This window comes from Narcine bancroftii, chromosome 14, assembly GCF_036971445.1.
Source record: "Narcine bancroftii isolate sNarBan1 chromosome 14, sNarBan1.hap1, whole genome shotgun sequence".
Classification (NCBI taxonomy): Eukaryota; Metazoa; Chordata; class Chondrichthyes; order Torpediniformes; family Narcinidae; genus Narcine; species Narcine bancroftii.
The window spans coordinates 43,905,347-43,920,585 of record NC_091482.1 but is presented as its reverse complement, the minus strand read 5'-3'; the positions used below and the strand labels follow the sequence as shown (position 1 = coordinate 43,920,585).

Here is a 15,239-nt window from a genome sequence, read left to right as displayed (position 1 = left end):
CAGCCAAGAGAGAAAGAAAAGCAGCAGAGAATGCTGAGTGCCTGTGGATTCACCTCCAGTACACCCACAGCCACATAGGCTCCTGTTGAAACTATCGGCAACCAAAGTTCCAGGTCTAAACCTCTGGTATGATCAGGAAGCCTTCAGGGCCAAAGGCTCTTCAGGAGCACTTCTTACCCTCAGTGCCTTTTCGAATCCTGGTTCTGGTTCCCGGAATCGGGCTCTGGCAGCCCCATAGCCTATGAGGGTCCTTCATCTGCTAAGCCCCTCATTGCTCCATCGCCGTCCTGTAAGGTTGTCTCCTGCTTCTCCTTCTCAATGGAGGGGTGTTCTCCCTGTCTCTGGTGTCCCCTGCCTGCCTGCTGCTCCCCTCGTGACCACTGCCGAATATCTTGGCTTCTGACCTGAAGGTTGCAGGATTTTATTTACAAATGGCCTTTAACAGGCCATTTAGAGCCTGAACAAAGTTTCTGGCATTAGGGCTGGGGTCTGTGTCTCTGCACTGCTGTTAATACAGCAGCTGTGACAATGTCAACATTTTTTTTAAAATCGTACCTTCCCACTTCAAATCCAACTACTATGAGAGAAAATTAGAATTTGTATTGGGATTTCTGAAGCCAGCTGTTAATATATACCTCAGTTGAACAGTAGTTAAATTAAGAGTAAATAACATTATACTTAATCCTTCTGTTAGTCTATCATCTGTAATTGGTATTGGCTTTTAAAAACCATGTAATCAGCTGCATTGAAAATGATGCCTTAAATTCGGAACAACAACTTCTGTGTACAAGGTGAAAGCAAGCCTACATTGCGGAACAAATCCAAGCTTTCACAGATGGATTTGCAGGTTAAACACTTTTTTTTTTTTTTTTTTTTTTTTTTTTTTTTTTTTAAATTTTTTATTTTTCACACCATAAATCACAATAGCCATGATATACACTTTTTCTTTTCCACACATTTACAGTGACTTTTTCTCCCTCCCCCCTCCCTCCTCCCAAGCCACCCCCCCATCCCTCCCCCCTCTCATCCATTTTAGTTATACAATCTAGGTTGCATTAATTCAGTTAGACAATGTTGTCATTCAACAAAAATACACCAGAAATTCTACTGAGTCCATTTTTTTCTTCTCTTCTCCTTCCATCAACTTAGGTAATGTTTGTTCCCGGTAGGTTTTCGCTATTGTATTTTATGTAAGGCTCCCATACTTGTTCGAATATTTCGATATTATTTCTTAAACTATATGTTATTTTTTCTAATGGAATACATTTATTCATTTCTATATACCATTGTTGTATTTTCAAATTATCTTCCAATTTCCAGGTTGACATAATACATTTTTTTGCTACAGCTAGGGCTATCTTAACAAATCTTTTTTGTGCATCCTCCAAGTCAATTCCAAATTCTTTATTTTTTATGTTACTTAGGAGAAAGATCTCTGGATTCTTTGGTATATTGTTTTCTGTTATTTTATTTAATATCTGATTGAGATCATCCCAAAATTTTTCTACTCTCTCACATGTCCAGATTGCATGAATTGTTGTTCCCCTTTCTTTTTTACATCGAAAACATCTATCAGATACTGTTGGGTCCCATTTATTTAACTTTTGCGGTGTAATGTATAGTCTGTGTAACCAATTATATTGTATCATACGCAGCCTCGTATTTATTGTATTTCTCATCGTTCCAGAGCATAACTTCTCCCATGTTTCCTTTTTTATCTTTATATTTAAATCTTGTTCCCATTTTTGTTTAGTTTTACCATTTGTTTCCTCATTTTCCTTTTCTTGCAGTTTAATATACATATTTTTTATAAATCTTTTGATTAACCTTGTATCTGTAATCACATATTCAAGGTTACTTCCCTCTGGTAAACTCAAGTTGCTTCCTAATTTATCTTTCAAGTAGGATCTCAGTTGGTAATATGCCAGCGCTGTATCTCCCGTTATATTGTACTTATCTCTCATTTGTTCAAAGGATAAGAATCTACTTCCTGAAAAACAATTTTCTATTCTTTTAATCCCTTTTTTTTCCCATTTTCTAAAGGCAAGGTTGTCTATTGTAAAAGGGAGTAGCTTATTTTGCGTCAATATTAGTTTTGGTATTTGGTAATTTATTTTATTTCTTTCTACATGTATCTTCTTCCATATATTGAGGAGATGGTGTAATACTGGAGAAGTTCTATGTTGTACCAATTTTTCGTCCCATTTATATAATATGTGTTCAGGTATCTTTTCCCCTATTTTATCTAATTCTAGTCTCGTCCAGTCTGGTTTTTCCCTTGTTTGATAAAAATCTGATAGGTACCTTAATTGTGCGGCTCTATAATAATTTTTGAAGTTTGGCAATTGTAAGCCTCCTTGTTTATACCATTCTGTTAATTTGTCTAGTGCTATCCTCGGTTTCCCCCCTCTCCATAAAAATCTCCTTATTATTTTCTTTAACTCTTTGAAGAATTTTTCTGTCAGTTGTATTGGCAATGCCTGAAATAAGTATAGTATCCTTGGAAAAATGTTCATTTTAATACAGTTTATCCTTCCTATCAGTGTTAGTGGTAGCTCTTTCCAATGCTCTAAATCATCCTGTAGTTTTTTCATTAGTGGATTGTAATTGAGTTTATATAATTGGCCTAGATTTTTGTTTATTTGCACACCTAGGTATCTTATTGCCTGCGTTTGCCATCTGAATGGGGATTCCTCCTTAAATTTTGAGAAATCCGCGTTATTCATAGGCATTGCTTCACTTTTATTTACGTTTATCTTGTATCCTGACACTTCTCCATATTCCTTCAATTTCTTATATAGTTCTTTTATTGATAGTTCTGGTTCTGTTAAGTACACTATCACATCATCCGCAAACAGACTGATTTTATATTCCCTGTCTTTTATTTTTATTCCTTTTATATTATTATCTCTTCTTATCGATTCTGCTAGTGGTTCTATAGCTAGCGCAAACAATAATGGTGATAGTGGGCATCCCTGCCGCGTTGACCTGCTTAAGTTAAATTGCTTTGATACATGTCCATTTACTGTCACTTTCGCTAACGGTCCCTTATATAATGCTTTAATCCAATTAATATACTTCTCCGGTAAACTGAATTTTTGCAATACTTTGAACAAGTAATTCCATTCTACTCTGTCGAAGGCCTTCTCTGCGTCTAAAGCAACTGCTACTGCCGGTGCTTTATTTCCTTCTACTGCATGAATTAAGTTAATAAATTTACAAATATTGTCTGTTGTGCGTCTTTTTTTGATAAATCCAGTTTGGTCTAAATTTACCATTTTCGGTACCTGTTCTGCTAATCTGTTCGCTAATAGTTTAGCCATTATCTTATAATCTGTGTTTAGCAAAGATATTGGTCTATATGACGCTGGTGAGAGTGGATCTTTCCCTTGTTTTAGTATCACTGTAATTATTGCTGTTTTACATGAATCTGGTAAGTTTTGTGTCTCATCAATCTGGTTGATTACATCCAGGAGGGGCGGTATTATTAGGTCTTTAAATGTTTTGTAGAATTCTATTGGGAGTCCATCCTCTCCTGGTGTCTTATTATTTGGTAAATTTTTTATTATCTCTTGTATTTCTACTGTTCCAAATGGTTCTGTTAATTTATTTTGTTCCTCTATTTGTAGTTTTGGTAGTTCAATTTTAGTCAAAAATTCATCTATTTTCCCTTCTTTCCCTTCGTTTTCGGTTCGGTATAATTGTTCATAGAATTCTCTGAAGTTTTCCTTAATTTCTTTTGGATTATATGTAATTTGTTTGTCTTTTTTCCTTGTTGCCAATACCGTTTTCTTAGTTTGCTCTGTCTTAAGCTGCCATGCTAGGATTTTGTGTGTTTTTTCCCCTAGTTCATAATATTTCTGTTTTGTCTTCATTATATTCTTCTCCACCTTATATGTTTGTAATGTTTCATATTTTATTTTTTTATCCGCCAATTCTCTTCTTTTGGTTGTATCTTCCTTTATTGCTAATTTTTTTTCTATGTTTATTATTTCCCTTTCCAACTGTTCTGTTTCCTGATTATAGTCCTTCTTCATCTTGGTTGCATAACTTATTATTTGCCCTCTAATGAATGCTTTCATTGCGTCCCATAGTATAAACTTATCTTCCACTGATTCCGTATTTACTTCAAAGTACATTTTTAATTGTTTTTCAATAAATTCTCTAAAATCCTGTCTTTTAAGTAGCATGGGGTTTAATCTCCATCTATACATTCTTGGAGGGATGTCTTCTAGCTCTATTGCCAATAACAGGGGTGAGTGGTCCGATAATAGTCTAGCTTTATATTCCGTTTTCCTAACTCTCCCTTGTATGTGGGCTGATAACAGGAATAGGTCTATCCTTGAGTATGTTTTATGTCTAGTCGAGTAGTATGAGTATTCCTTTTCTTTTGGGTTTTGTTTCCTCCATATGTCCACAAGTTTCATTTCTTGCATTGATTTAATTATAAATTTGGTTACTTTGTTCTTCCTGTTAATTTTTTTCCCCGTTTTATCCATATTTGGATCCAAATTCAGATTGAAATCCCCTCCTATTAGTATGTTCCCTTGCGTATTAGCTACCTTCAAAAAGATATCTTGCATAAACTTTTGATCTTCTTCGTTAGGTGAATATATATTAAGTAGATTCCAAAGCTCTGAATATATCTGACATTTTATCATGACATATCTCCCTGCTGGATCTATTATTTCCTCTTCTATTTTAAATGGCACATTTTTGCTAATTAATATAGCCACTCCTCTTGCTTTTGAATTATACGATGCTGCTGTTACATGTCCTACCCAATCTCTCTTTAATTTCTTGTGCTCCAATTCAGTTAAATGTGTTTCTTGGACAAATGCTATATCTATTTTTTCCTTTTTCAGTAAATTTAGTAGTTTCTTCCTTTTAATTTGGTTATGTATTCCATTAATATTTAGAGTCATATAGTTCAGCGTAGCCATTTTATATTTTGTTTATCTTCTCTTTCCGTTTTTCCATCATTACTTTTCCTCCTTTTCCATTTCTGTTTTCTTATTTTCAACTCTTTACCAGACAACATTCCTACAACATCCAACATTTTCCTTATTCTCCTATTTCTATCTTCTTTATCCCCAATCTCCCCTTCCCCTCCTGAGTTGCCCTTTATCCCTTGTCGGACAACCACATCTCCCCTCTCCATTTGGATTTGCGAATCCACTCGCAAGCGTCAACTGATTTTGCAGTGACCGCTCTTTTCCCCCCACCCAGCCCCCCCCAGAAAAGATTTCGTTTTTTATATGTCACAAAGGTCACTCTTTTAGTTCCCTCCTTATTCTCTCTATTCCATTACCTTCCCTTATTAATTCTTGTCTATACTTTCTATGTTTTCCTCTAATTACAGATACTTTCACATATGCCCGTTGTCTCTATTCACTCTTATACCTCTTTACCCGCATACATATCAATCGTGGTCATTTTTACCCTCCTTACCCGTCTTCATCCCTCAGTCTATTTTTGTCTTTACCCACATACATATCAATCGTGATAATTTTTGCTCTCATTACCCGTCTTCATCCCTCAGTCTATTTTTGTAATTGTTCTGCAAATTTTCGTGCTTCTTCTGGATCCGAGAATAGTCTGTTTTGTTGTCCTGGAATAAATATTTTCAATACCGCAGGATGCTTCAGTGTAAATTTATATCCTTTCTTCCATAAAATCGCTTTTGCTGCATTGAACTCTTTTCTCTTCTTTAGGAGTTCAAAGCTTATATCTGGATAAATGAAGATTTTTTGCCCTTTATACTCCAGTGGTTTGTTGCCCTCTCTTACTTTTTCCATTGTCTTCTCCAGCACCTTTTCTCTTGTAGTATATCTTAGGAATTTTACTACAATAGATCTTGGTTTTTGTTGTGGTTGTGGTTTAGGGGCCAATGCTCTATGTGCCCTTTCTATTTCCATTTCTTGCTGTAGTTCTGGACATCCTAGGGCCTTAGGGATCCATTCTTTTATAAACTCCCTCATATTCTTGCCTTCTACATCTTCCTTAAGGCCCACTATCTTTATGTTATTTCTTCTGTTATAATTTTCCATTATATCTATTTTTTGGGCTAGTAATTCTTGTGTCTCTTTAGTTTTTTTATTAGATTCCTCCAATTTCTTTTTTAAGTCTTCTACCTCCATTTCTGCTGCTATTGCCCGTTCTTCCATCTTGTCCATTTTTTTCCCCATTTCTGTTAAGGTCATATCCATTTTATTTATTTTCTTTTCTGTGTTGTTTATTCTTCTTCTTAAATCATTGAATTCCTGTGTTTGCCATTCTTTAAATGACTCCATGTATCCTCTAACAAGAGCAAGTACCTCCTTTACCTTGCCTATCTTTTCTTCTTCTATTTCCCTGTACTCTTCCTCTTCCTCTTCTTCTTCCTCTAGGTTGACCATCTGTTGTTTCTTTGCTGCCCTTTCCTCCTCTTCTTTCTTGTTTCCATTGTCTTCTGTGGTGTCTTCTTGCTGCAGGTGTTCTGCAGCTGTCGTTGCCGGCTGTGGAGATCGACTCCCCAGCTGGTCCCCCCTCCCGTCGGTGTGTTTTTTTGTATGCGCATCGCGCATGCGCGAGGAGTCGCGCATGCGCGGTTGCGCACTTTTACTCGGCTCTGTGAGCCATTGTTGTAGTTCTCTTTCTACCGACCTGAGGTAGTGGGGTCTTCTCTCCGCAGCGGGCCTCTTCGGACAGGTAAGGCCTTCACCTTTTTCCTCCGTTGTCTTCTCTTCCTCTCTTCTTTCCGTTGATTTTGATTTTTCTCCTTTTGTCTCCATCTTCTTTCCACCTTTATATTCACTTTTCTTTAACTTGTATTTCTGTGCCTTTGTATTTTCTCTCGTTTTTCCCGACTTTTCTGGAGAGGGCTGGAGTTCACCGTCCGGCCACTACTCCATCACGTGACTCCTCCCCAGGTTAAACACTTTAAATGCAATGTTAAATTATCCGTGCTCAGAATACTGTGGTAAATATTCTATGTGTGCTGTACACATGGCACAATAAAGTAAATCAGCTGCCCTCTGTTGAAATGTGGAAGGTGAAAATGCAACTGTAGCTGATGTTTCACGAGTTTGATTCAGATAAATTTCCATCACAAGGATTGTAATTGAAGGATTGGATTCTCTTCCTACCAAGTTGATATTAACGTAAATATAGGGACTTGGTAAAAATATCATTGACTTTCTCATTTCCTCCTTTTACACAGTTCCCCTGAGAGTGCCGGAAATCAGTTTGACCAGCCGCAGCCCAACCAACATCCTGATCTCGTGGCTTCCCATCCCAACCAAATTCAGGAGAGGAGATATTATTGCATATCGCATTTATTATCGTAAAAGCACAGAGCGGGCTGTCCACTTGGTCGAGCTCCCAGGAACCAAGTCGGACCACCTGCTGGAAGAAGTAGAACCCAACAGCACTTACCTCGTGCGAATCTCTGCGGCGACCAGCGTGGGGTGGGGAGAATCGTCAATCTGGACCTCCCACAGAACCCCAAAAGCTACCAGTGTCAAAGGTAAATGTTGTCTTCGAAAAGGAAAAGGTCAAACACCCAGCTAGTTATTATGTTGTTAACAATTTGCAACAAAGGCTTTGCACTTTTTGTAATGGGGTGGGTGGGGTTCTGGATGCTAATGTTGGCAAAATGGAATAATTAAATTGAGATCTATAAAGAATTGGTCATTCCAGGAATCCATGAACTGATTGGATGTCTGACAATGGTACAAATTTAAAATGTTCTATCCTGTCACATCAGATGGTGTAAGAGATTAGACTTGATATTCAAATTAGAAACCTTTTTTAAAGGATGTGGACTATTACACCAGAACAAATCTCTTGAGCACAGTAGATATAACAAACAGCAAAGGAAAGGAGCAAAGGAAACAACGATTAATCAATTTAGCGCTCTCATTCTTTTTGATTCTGGCCTTCCAATACGGATGTGGATCTCTTGCAGTCCTGGCCATGATTGTCCATTTTTTTTTAACTCCTTCTCAGTGTGATTGTGTCTTCATGGAAAGTACACACTAGGGCTAAATTAAGTTGAATAATCGAAAACTCCATTTACTTTAGGATGATAACGTCTTCTTTTGTGGAAATGTTGAAGTTCAAAAGAAAACCTTTGAGGTCATTTTTCTTTGAAGTGTAAATGGTAGAATTGAGGGAGAGTGTTTTAATTTTTTTTTACAGCCAATGCATTCCCAAAATAAACTACAGGTGCCAGTGCACAATTTTTCGAAGGTAAACAAAAAGAGTAAATTTGCTGTGTTCTGGATACCCTCTTGTGACCTTAATCCAGGAAGCTGGTAAAACCAGGGCTTTCAAACCTCTGTTACTTGCCCATTCCAGCATCATCTAATACTGGCCACCAGGAGGGCTTCTGCGTCCACAAAGTATATTGAATTACAAATCCATCACTGAATGAATGCCAAAATTAATCGGTTTTTTATTTGGGCATTAAATTTTAGTCTTGTGTAATTGCCAGTCTCCTTTCCTGTCTGAGTCCACTAATGAACAATTTGTGTTAAACACCGATCAACCTATTGGCTGAATAGTGCTGGAGAAAATCTCATAACTTGGAAACTCCAGAATCCATTTGATTTTGATCTGTACATGAAGGGATTCTCTGATGCTGGTCAACCTTTTCAATGCATCTCATTTCAATTCAATGAACGACATGTTTTTGATGAATACTCAGCGGAAAATCGCAGGTTCCATAGACGATGCTTTACCCAGATTTGTGCTGTCTGGACCATGATGTGTATCGGTCTGGATTCCACCTTGATTCTCGCTAACGGTGGAAGCCAGATTTTGTGCCCATGTTGGTTTGGAAGTAATTGCTAAAAACAGTGCCAGCGATCTGGATTCGAACCAGACTCTGTAAACAGTTGTACATTCTACCCGTGTCTGGATGGGGTTTCTGCCATGTTTTGAAAACTTGAAAATTTGTTCACATGGGTGTATTTGGGGGGGGGGGCATGGGCTCATGGACTGGTGTGTTACGATGCTGTATGCCGCAATTAAAAATAACAAATTAGATTCATCAAACCAAAACAAAAAAGCAATGCTATTTCTGTAGCGGTTCTCACAATGCTGATGTACTGCCAGTGACCGGGACTGGGGATCAAATGAGGCGCTGTTTGTAAGGAGTTTGTACGTTCTCCTTTGACCTGCATGGGTTTCTCCACATGCTCGTTTCCTCATACCCTTTGAAATGTACGGGGTTGGTGGTTAATTCGGACCCAGGTTCAATAACATTGTACAAACCACTACACTGAGACAATGATCTGTTGGGAAGCAGAAGTGGAGGAAATCAGGATTTCATTGGCCAGAAGGGCCTTCTACTGTGCAGGTTCCTCTGAGGAACGATGTCTTCTGTCAGAAGCAAGTATGGATTGAATTTGCCCTAGGAAGATCCTTTCTCGGTATTGCTTACAAATGCATTGAGGTTTCGAGTGATCCTAGCAGTTTTGATGCTGTCAGTTAATTTCCTATTTTTTAATGCAAGTTCTTAACACATTTGAAGTCTTTGGGAAATTCATGCAGGGGAATTTAACATGTAGACGTCAGAAGAAAAATAGTATTTTTTGAAAGTGTCCAACAGATCCTCCTATCAAAGAAAACATAAGGTGATAATTTTGTCTTGCTAAACTTCCAATTTGGAGTAAAGTAAAAATTGGTTAGATTCTAATGTTTATGCCGTGGTAAAATTCTTGCATTGCACCTCATTCATCACTGCTGCTGTGGCATTACTGAGCTCCCACTCTGTACCATGAGAACCATGCTTCTCTACAATCCATGAGGGCCACTTTGTGGAGGCTGGACAAAGGAATTTAAGTTCTGTTGACTTAACTTATCTCTATGCAAATGCATGGGGTGCAACTGTGAAGTAATCCTGCCAGGTTTTACTCAGAACTCAGAGCACTTTGAGCAAGATGAAACAGATTGTAAAGGCAGGATAGTGGGCCCTTTAAGTTGTGGTCTGAGGGAGGAGGAGGGATTGAAGATCCTTCTTACTCGAACCCTGTGTTTTGTTGAGTTTTGATTTTTCAATTAATTTATTTTGGGATAAAATGTAAAATATAGAATTGTGAGCAGGTGCATCTAATGATACCTTGATTGAATCCAGTATGTTAAAAGTGACTGGCGCTGAAAGAACTCCTGCTGGAGCACATTTCTCCTTGCCTTTGGACCTCAATCACTACTAAAGCTTGCTGCTGTTACCCTGAGAGAGTCCTGCCTGGCAGAACCAGCCGACCACCCTCACTGGGTTTCGACAGTTTACTGCATGGAGGAGTATACCTGGCAGTCAAAGTGGCCAGTCCTTCCCACTAAATGCAGGTCCAAGTTAATCCTAGACCAGCAGCTTTCATATTGCTTGATCATATCAGCGCCACATGTAAGGAGTTTGTATGTTCTCCCCGTGTCTGCGTGGGTTTCCACTGGGTGCTCCGGTTTCCTCTCACCATTGAAAAAATACGGGGGTTGTAGGTTAATTGGGGTATTTGGACGGCGCAAACTCGTGGGCCTGTTACTGTGCTGTAGGTTTACATTTTTAAAAATTTAAAGTCAATTCTGCTGGCAATGCAGACATGTTAGCATTTAAAAATATTTTCATGTTAACAATAGATTGGGAATTATTATTGCAGTATTAAATAAACACCCTAAATATTTATTAATTTCTACTATATTAACTTCCACATTTGCACGCTCAAATACCGGTTGTATCTCTTTTATCCAGCAACGTTTGGACCTGGCCATTGCTGGACCACAAAAAATGCTAGAAAACAGAAATTGACCCCTGAGGGAACCCCCTATGTAAATAATACTGTGGGGCGGTACGGTTAGTGTAGCTGTTAGCACAACTCCTTTACAGCGTCAGCGATTGGGACCGGGTTTCAAGTCCCACGCTGACTTTAAGGAGTTTGTACTAATGGCAGCAAATTCAAACGTGCTGGACCATGGGTGTGGCTGGATAAGAGAGGTACAACCTGAGTGAGGCTTGTCATTCCTGCGATGAATTGCCTTCTGATTTATTACAGATACAACTTGGACTCAGTCACACTCTCTATTTTAAAATGGTGCAAATGATGCATCTTTATGATTTCAATAAAGACCAGGCTATTTCATGACGTGGAGAAGCAGGAGAGAAGAATTTTGGCTGCCATTCCAGTTTGCTTCATGCAATGCCTATTTGTAAGCAAGACGCCAAATGTTGGTGGTGTGATTTTTGTAGAGGAAAAGGTAGAATCCAAAGCAGAGCATCTGGTGACCTGCCTGTTGTCCATAAAAGATTGTCAGAATAATCTTGTTAAGTTGTTGCTGCTGTTACTCTGGTGACCTTTGCCCTTGTGCCAGTAACATTAGAATGGGCCCCAAATCAATGGATCATGAGGGTTTGCAGTAGTCTGCGATCACTGATAGTGAAGATGAGCCTGTGTTTAAATGGGAAGTGTGGTGATGGAGGAAGGATATCTTGCTGTTTACTTTTGATTTTCGTAAATGGTATCCATTCAAGAATAATTCAGTTTGGCCACAAACAAAGAGATGGTGTGTTTATGTTTGCTGATACAGGCAAATAAACAGTCAAAGCAGCAGTATTTCATTCTGGTGCCTGCTATCTTAAGCCATCAATCTTGGAGCTGTCAGGCTTGGAGCAGGACACCTCCCCATGGGGCTCCAGGCCTGTTGTTTTCATCAGATTAGGGGAGTCCGCGGATGGCATTCCTTCCCTTAAAAGAAAAGAGACCTGGAAAAAAGTGCATCCTGAGTTCTGCTTACACTTGTGTTTGCTGCTTTCACCCCTCCTACCCTTTAAAACTCCACTTGGAGACTTTCTCAACTCCAACACCAAGGCATAAAGCAGAGGTGAAATCAATTAAAAATATCCTAAAGTTTCAGATACAGAACATAAGCTTGGCTCTTGGAATCTAAATTCTTGGAAGAAATAGCTTCATTTTAAGATCCAATTTTTAGCACAACTGAAAATTAAATATCAACATATAAAAAGTATTAATTACTTTAAATTTCTTGCAGTCAACTTTATATATATGGAGCAATTAGAAACAAAAGGAAACCATAATGAAATAAGTTAGAGGTTTTTACAAAAAAAAAGTTATTTTGTCGTATCTTTTTCACATGAGGTATTGTAGTGAAGAGGTGAGAGCAGAGGAGGAAGGTATTGGAGTGAACCAAATATACGTTAATATATGAAAAAAGATAGAGTTTCATTCAGTGCAATTCAAAAATAATCTATTCTAATAAGAAAAAAATTAAAACGACTTGAATAATATTTTTATTTTCCTGTTCCTATAGTTCCCCTGGCCCCAGAGCTGCGTTTAGAGCCTTTGAATTGTACAACAATTGTGGTGAGGTGGAAACAAGCGGAGGAAAACGACGTGCAGATCCAGGGATACAAACTCTTCTACAGGGAGGAGAGTCAGCAGGAATGTGAACCCATTGGACTGACTGTGCACAATTCCCACTACACCATCGGTGGGCTGGGTATGGAATGTTCAAATACTTCACTTGGGCATAAGAATTTGCAATGTCTGAGTGTGTGACTGCTTTGGGTTCCCTTTTTGTTTGCTACAAAAGGAAAGGAGGAGATGAGCAGTGTTGGAGGTTCTCGATCTTTTCTCAGCTCCATAGCCCATTACTCTGTTTATATATTTTCCTTCCTTGTCTACTTATTCTCAGATTCACTTGAGCTAGAAATCCCCAAGGGTAGAGAAGGGTGAAATTTAATTTTCCCCATGGATCAACTGCACAGTAAAGTTTATCAACACCAAACAAGTTTGACACGGGTAAACTCAAAAGGTCCAAGGCAAAAAAAAAATCTTGTTTTTTGTTTGGAGATGCCTATCCAATGTTTACAGATAGAAAACTTAAAATTTTAGACAATGTTGGGGAAAATATCTCAACTGAAGTGGCTAACTCTTTTCAAATGGTTTTCCTTTTTTTTCTGGAACTTCTAATTCCTACCCTTTTTCCAGTAATAGTTACAGGATTTGAATCCGGACATAATCAGTTTGTATTTCCATGCAGTAGAAGCATTTGTCAACTTTGTAAGAGGCAGCGTCAGGTCTTTTGCTTTTCATAAATGCCTATTGCTGAAAATTTCTACCTTCCCGTGAATGTGCCTTTTGTCAACTTTTTAAACACTGACATCACATGCGAATATAAGTTGATTTCTCTTTAAATTTAGCACCACAAAGAAGCAGTTTCGAAAAGAGGTTCTTGTGCTGTGCCGCAGTGTTTACATGTTGGCCTTTACTGAAGAGATTTTTCTTTCAGTTGTGAATTATTGACACAACCTTCTCTGTCAACACAATCTCTTAACAGTTCTGCATATTTGCCTCCAGACCACCTGAAATGATCTGAAATGTTTTTTTGTTCAAAGCCTTTTAACTATTCCAGGCTTGTATCAGATTATGGTAACCAATTGTGCAAAGTAAAATTTGGTTCTGCACCTGCTGGCCACAAGAGTACAGTGTGCATAACCAGCCAATCGTCCCTTTTCCACCGGCATCCCAGATAATTGGCCGTGCAGTGTCCTGGAATAGGAAGCCATTGATGTTGTTTCCACTGGGCCACCTTGAACTGGGACACTAATTGCTTTTCCACTGAACACACTCATCCCTGGGGATTGGAGTGTTCGACCTTAAACTGGAAACGGGTGACTTTCTGCTGTCCTTTTTCCACCGGTTTAATCGGCACGCCAGTGTCAGCTGACACCGTGGTTATGATTAGGGGTAGAGGCTGTCAATCCCTAGCGCAAAATAACATCAGTGCTGACTGATTTTCCACTGGACTCTGTCCCAGTCCCCATTAATTCCTGAGACAGTGTGCCAGTGGAAAAGGGGTTTGTATCTGCAAGTGTGTAACAAAACATTGCATGTTATTACAAAAGCCAATTCCTCAAAATCCCCTTTTAAGGATTTGTAAGCTGAAGTAGAAGAAAGGCAAAATTCATGCCTTAGAGTTAGCCTCTTGAACAACAACAAATCATATTCCTCCCTGCACAGCCTTAAATCTAATAACAGTAGACGACTGAGAGGGGACTTGATAGAGGTATTTAAAATTATGAAAGGAATAGATAGACTAGACATAAACAGACTTTTTCCCCTGAGGGCAGGGGAGGTTGGAACAAGAGGCCATGAGTTAAGGGTAAGGGGGTAACTCTTTAGGAGAAATATTAGAGGTGGCTTTTTCACTCAGCGAGTGGTGGCAGAATGAAATGATCTTCCGAATGAGATAGTTGCGGCAGGGTTCCTTCTGTCATTTAAGAAAAGGTTGGGTGTGTACATGGAGGTGAGGGGGGTTGGAGGGTTATTGGCGGAGAGCAGGAGGTTTGAGCTAGTGGAGTTGTTCTAGTGAACCGGTGGACTCGAAAGGCAGACATGGCCTGTTTTCGCTCCGTAAATGGTTATATGAACAATGATCTTTCCAAATTTAGGAACCCCCAACTCCATCTCTTGATGACTCCTGAACAATTTTATTCCTCTCTTAACTCCCCCTTTCATTTCCTGATGGCCTCTCCCTCTACCTGCCCTTTCCTCTATTACCTCTGGGTTTCCCCCCCGCCCCCCCCCCCCCCCACTCCAACCAGCATCTTCCCCCTTTATATGTTTAATTTTGCCTATTCAGTCTTAGTCAGACCTGAACCTTTGCCCGACCATTTCTACCCAAGGATGCTGTTGGACTGCTGAGGTCCCCTTTCTCTCTTTCGAAATGTGTTGTGATGGAAGCTAAGGTTGATTGGGTTTAGAATCTTTACCAGTTTATGAACTTGAGGATCTCTTGTTTTGTCCAAGGTATTTGAGATTTTTTTCCAGAGCATTTTAATTTTTGATTTCTTTTTGAAGTGCATTTATTACATGACTTTTACTCCTATGTAGTTAAGGCGTATAAATGTTTTTCCATTAGCAACAAAAGGGAACAAGAATGTCCGAATGTTATTACATTTGAAAGACTTGGTCCGAGTGATCTGTTGGTGTAAGCCATGGCAGAATTATTAAGACTGACCTTTGTCACTGTTTGGCTGTGGCCCCTGACTGTTGCTTGGTGATGACCTCAGATTCATGTATCCTGTCAATGGCCCCCAATCCCCATGTGATATGGGAACAACAGCACATTCTTAACTACTAACTGGACAACTGACCATCTGTGGCCATTCCAGCCATGGCAGGTGGCAGGCAGCTGACCACTTAACCAGGCAAAATACTGTCCCACATAATGGAGTGTGT

At 39.0% G+C, this 15,239-nt stretch overlaps 1 protein-coding gene across 7 annotated transcripts in view; it reads left to right on the top strand.

Annotated features, from left to right (window-relative positions):
• Positions 1–15,239, top strand: part of prtga (protogenin homolog a (Gallus gallus)) — a 232,761-nt gene that overhangs the window by 138,459 nt on the left and 79,063 nt on the right. For all 7 annotated transcript variants that reach the window (XM_069911024.1, XM_069911022.1, XM_069911023.1 and 4 more), the window contains 2 exons: positions 7,202–7,507; positions 12,307–12,495. In XM_069911024.1, coding sequence (XP_069767125.1) covers positions 7,202–7,507; positions 12,307–12,495 — 495 coding nt within the window. The remainder of the gene's footprint in view (positions 1–7,201; positions 7,508–12,306; positions 12,496–15,239) is intronic.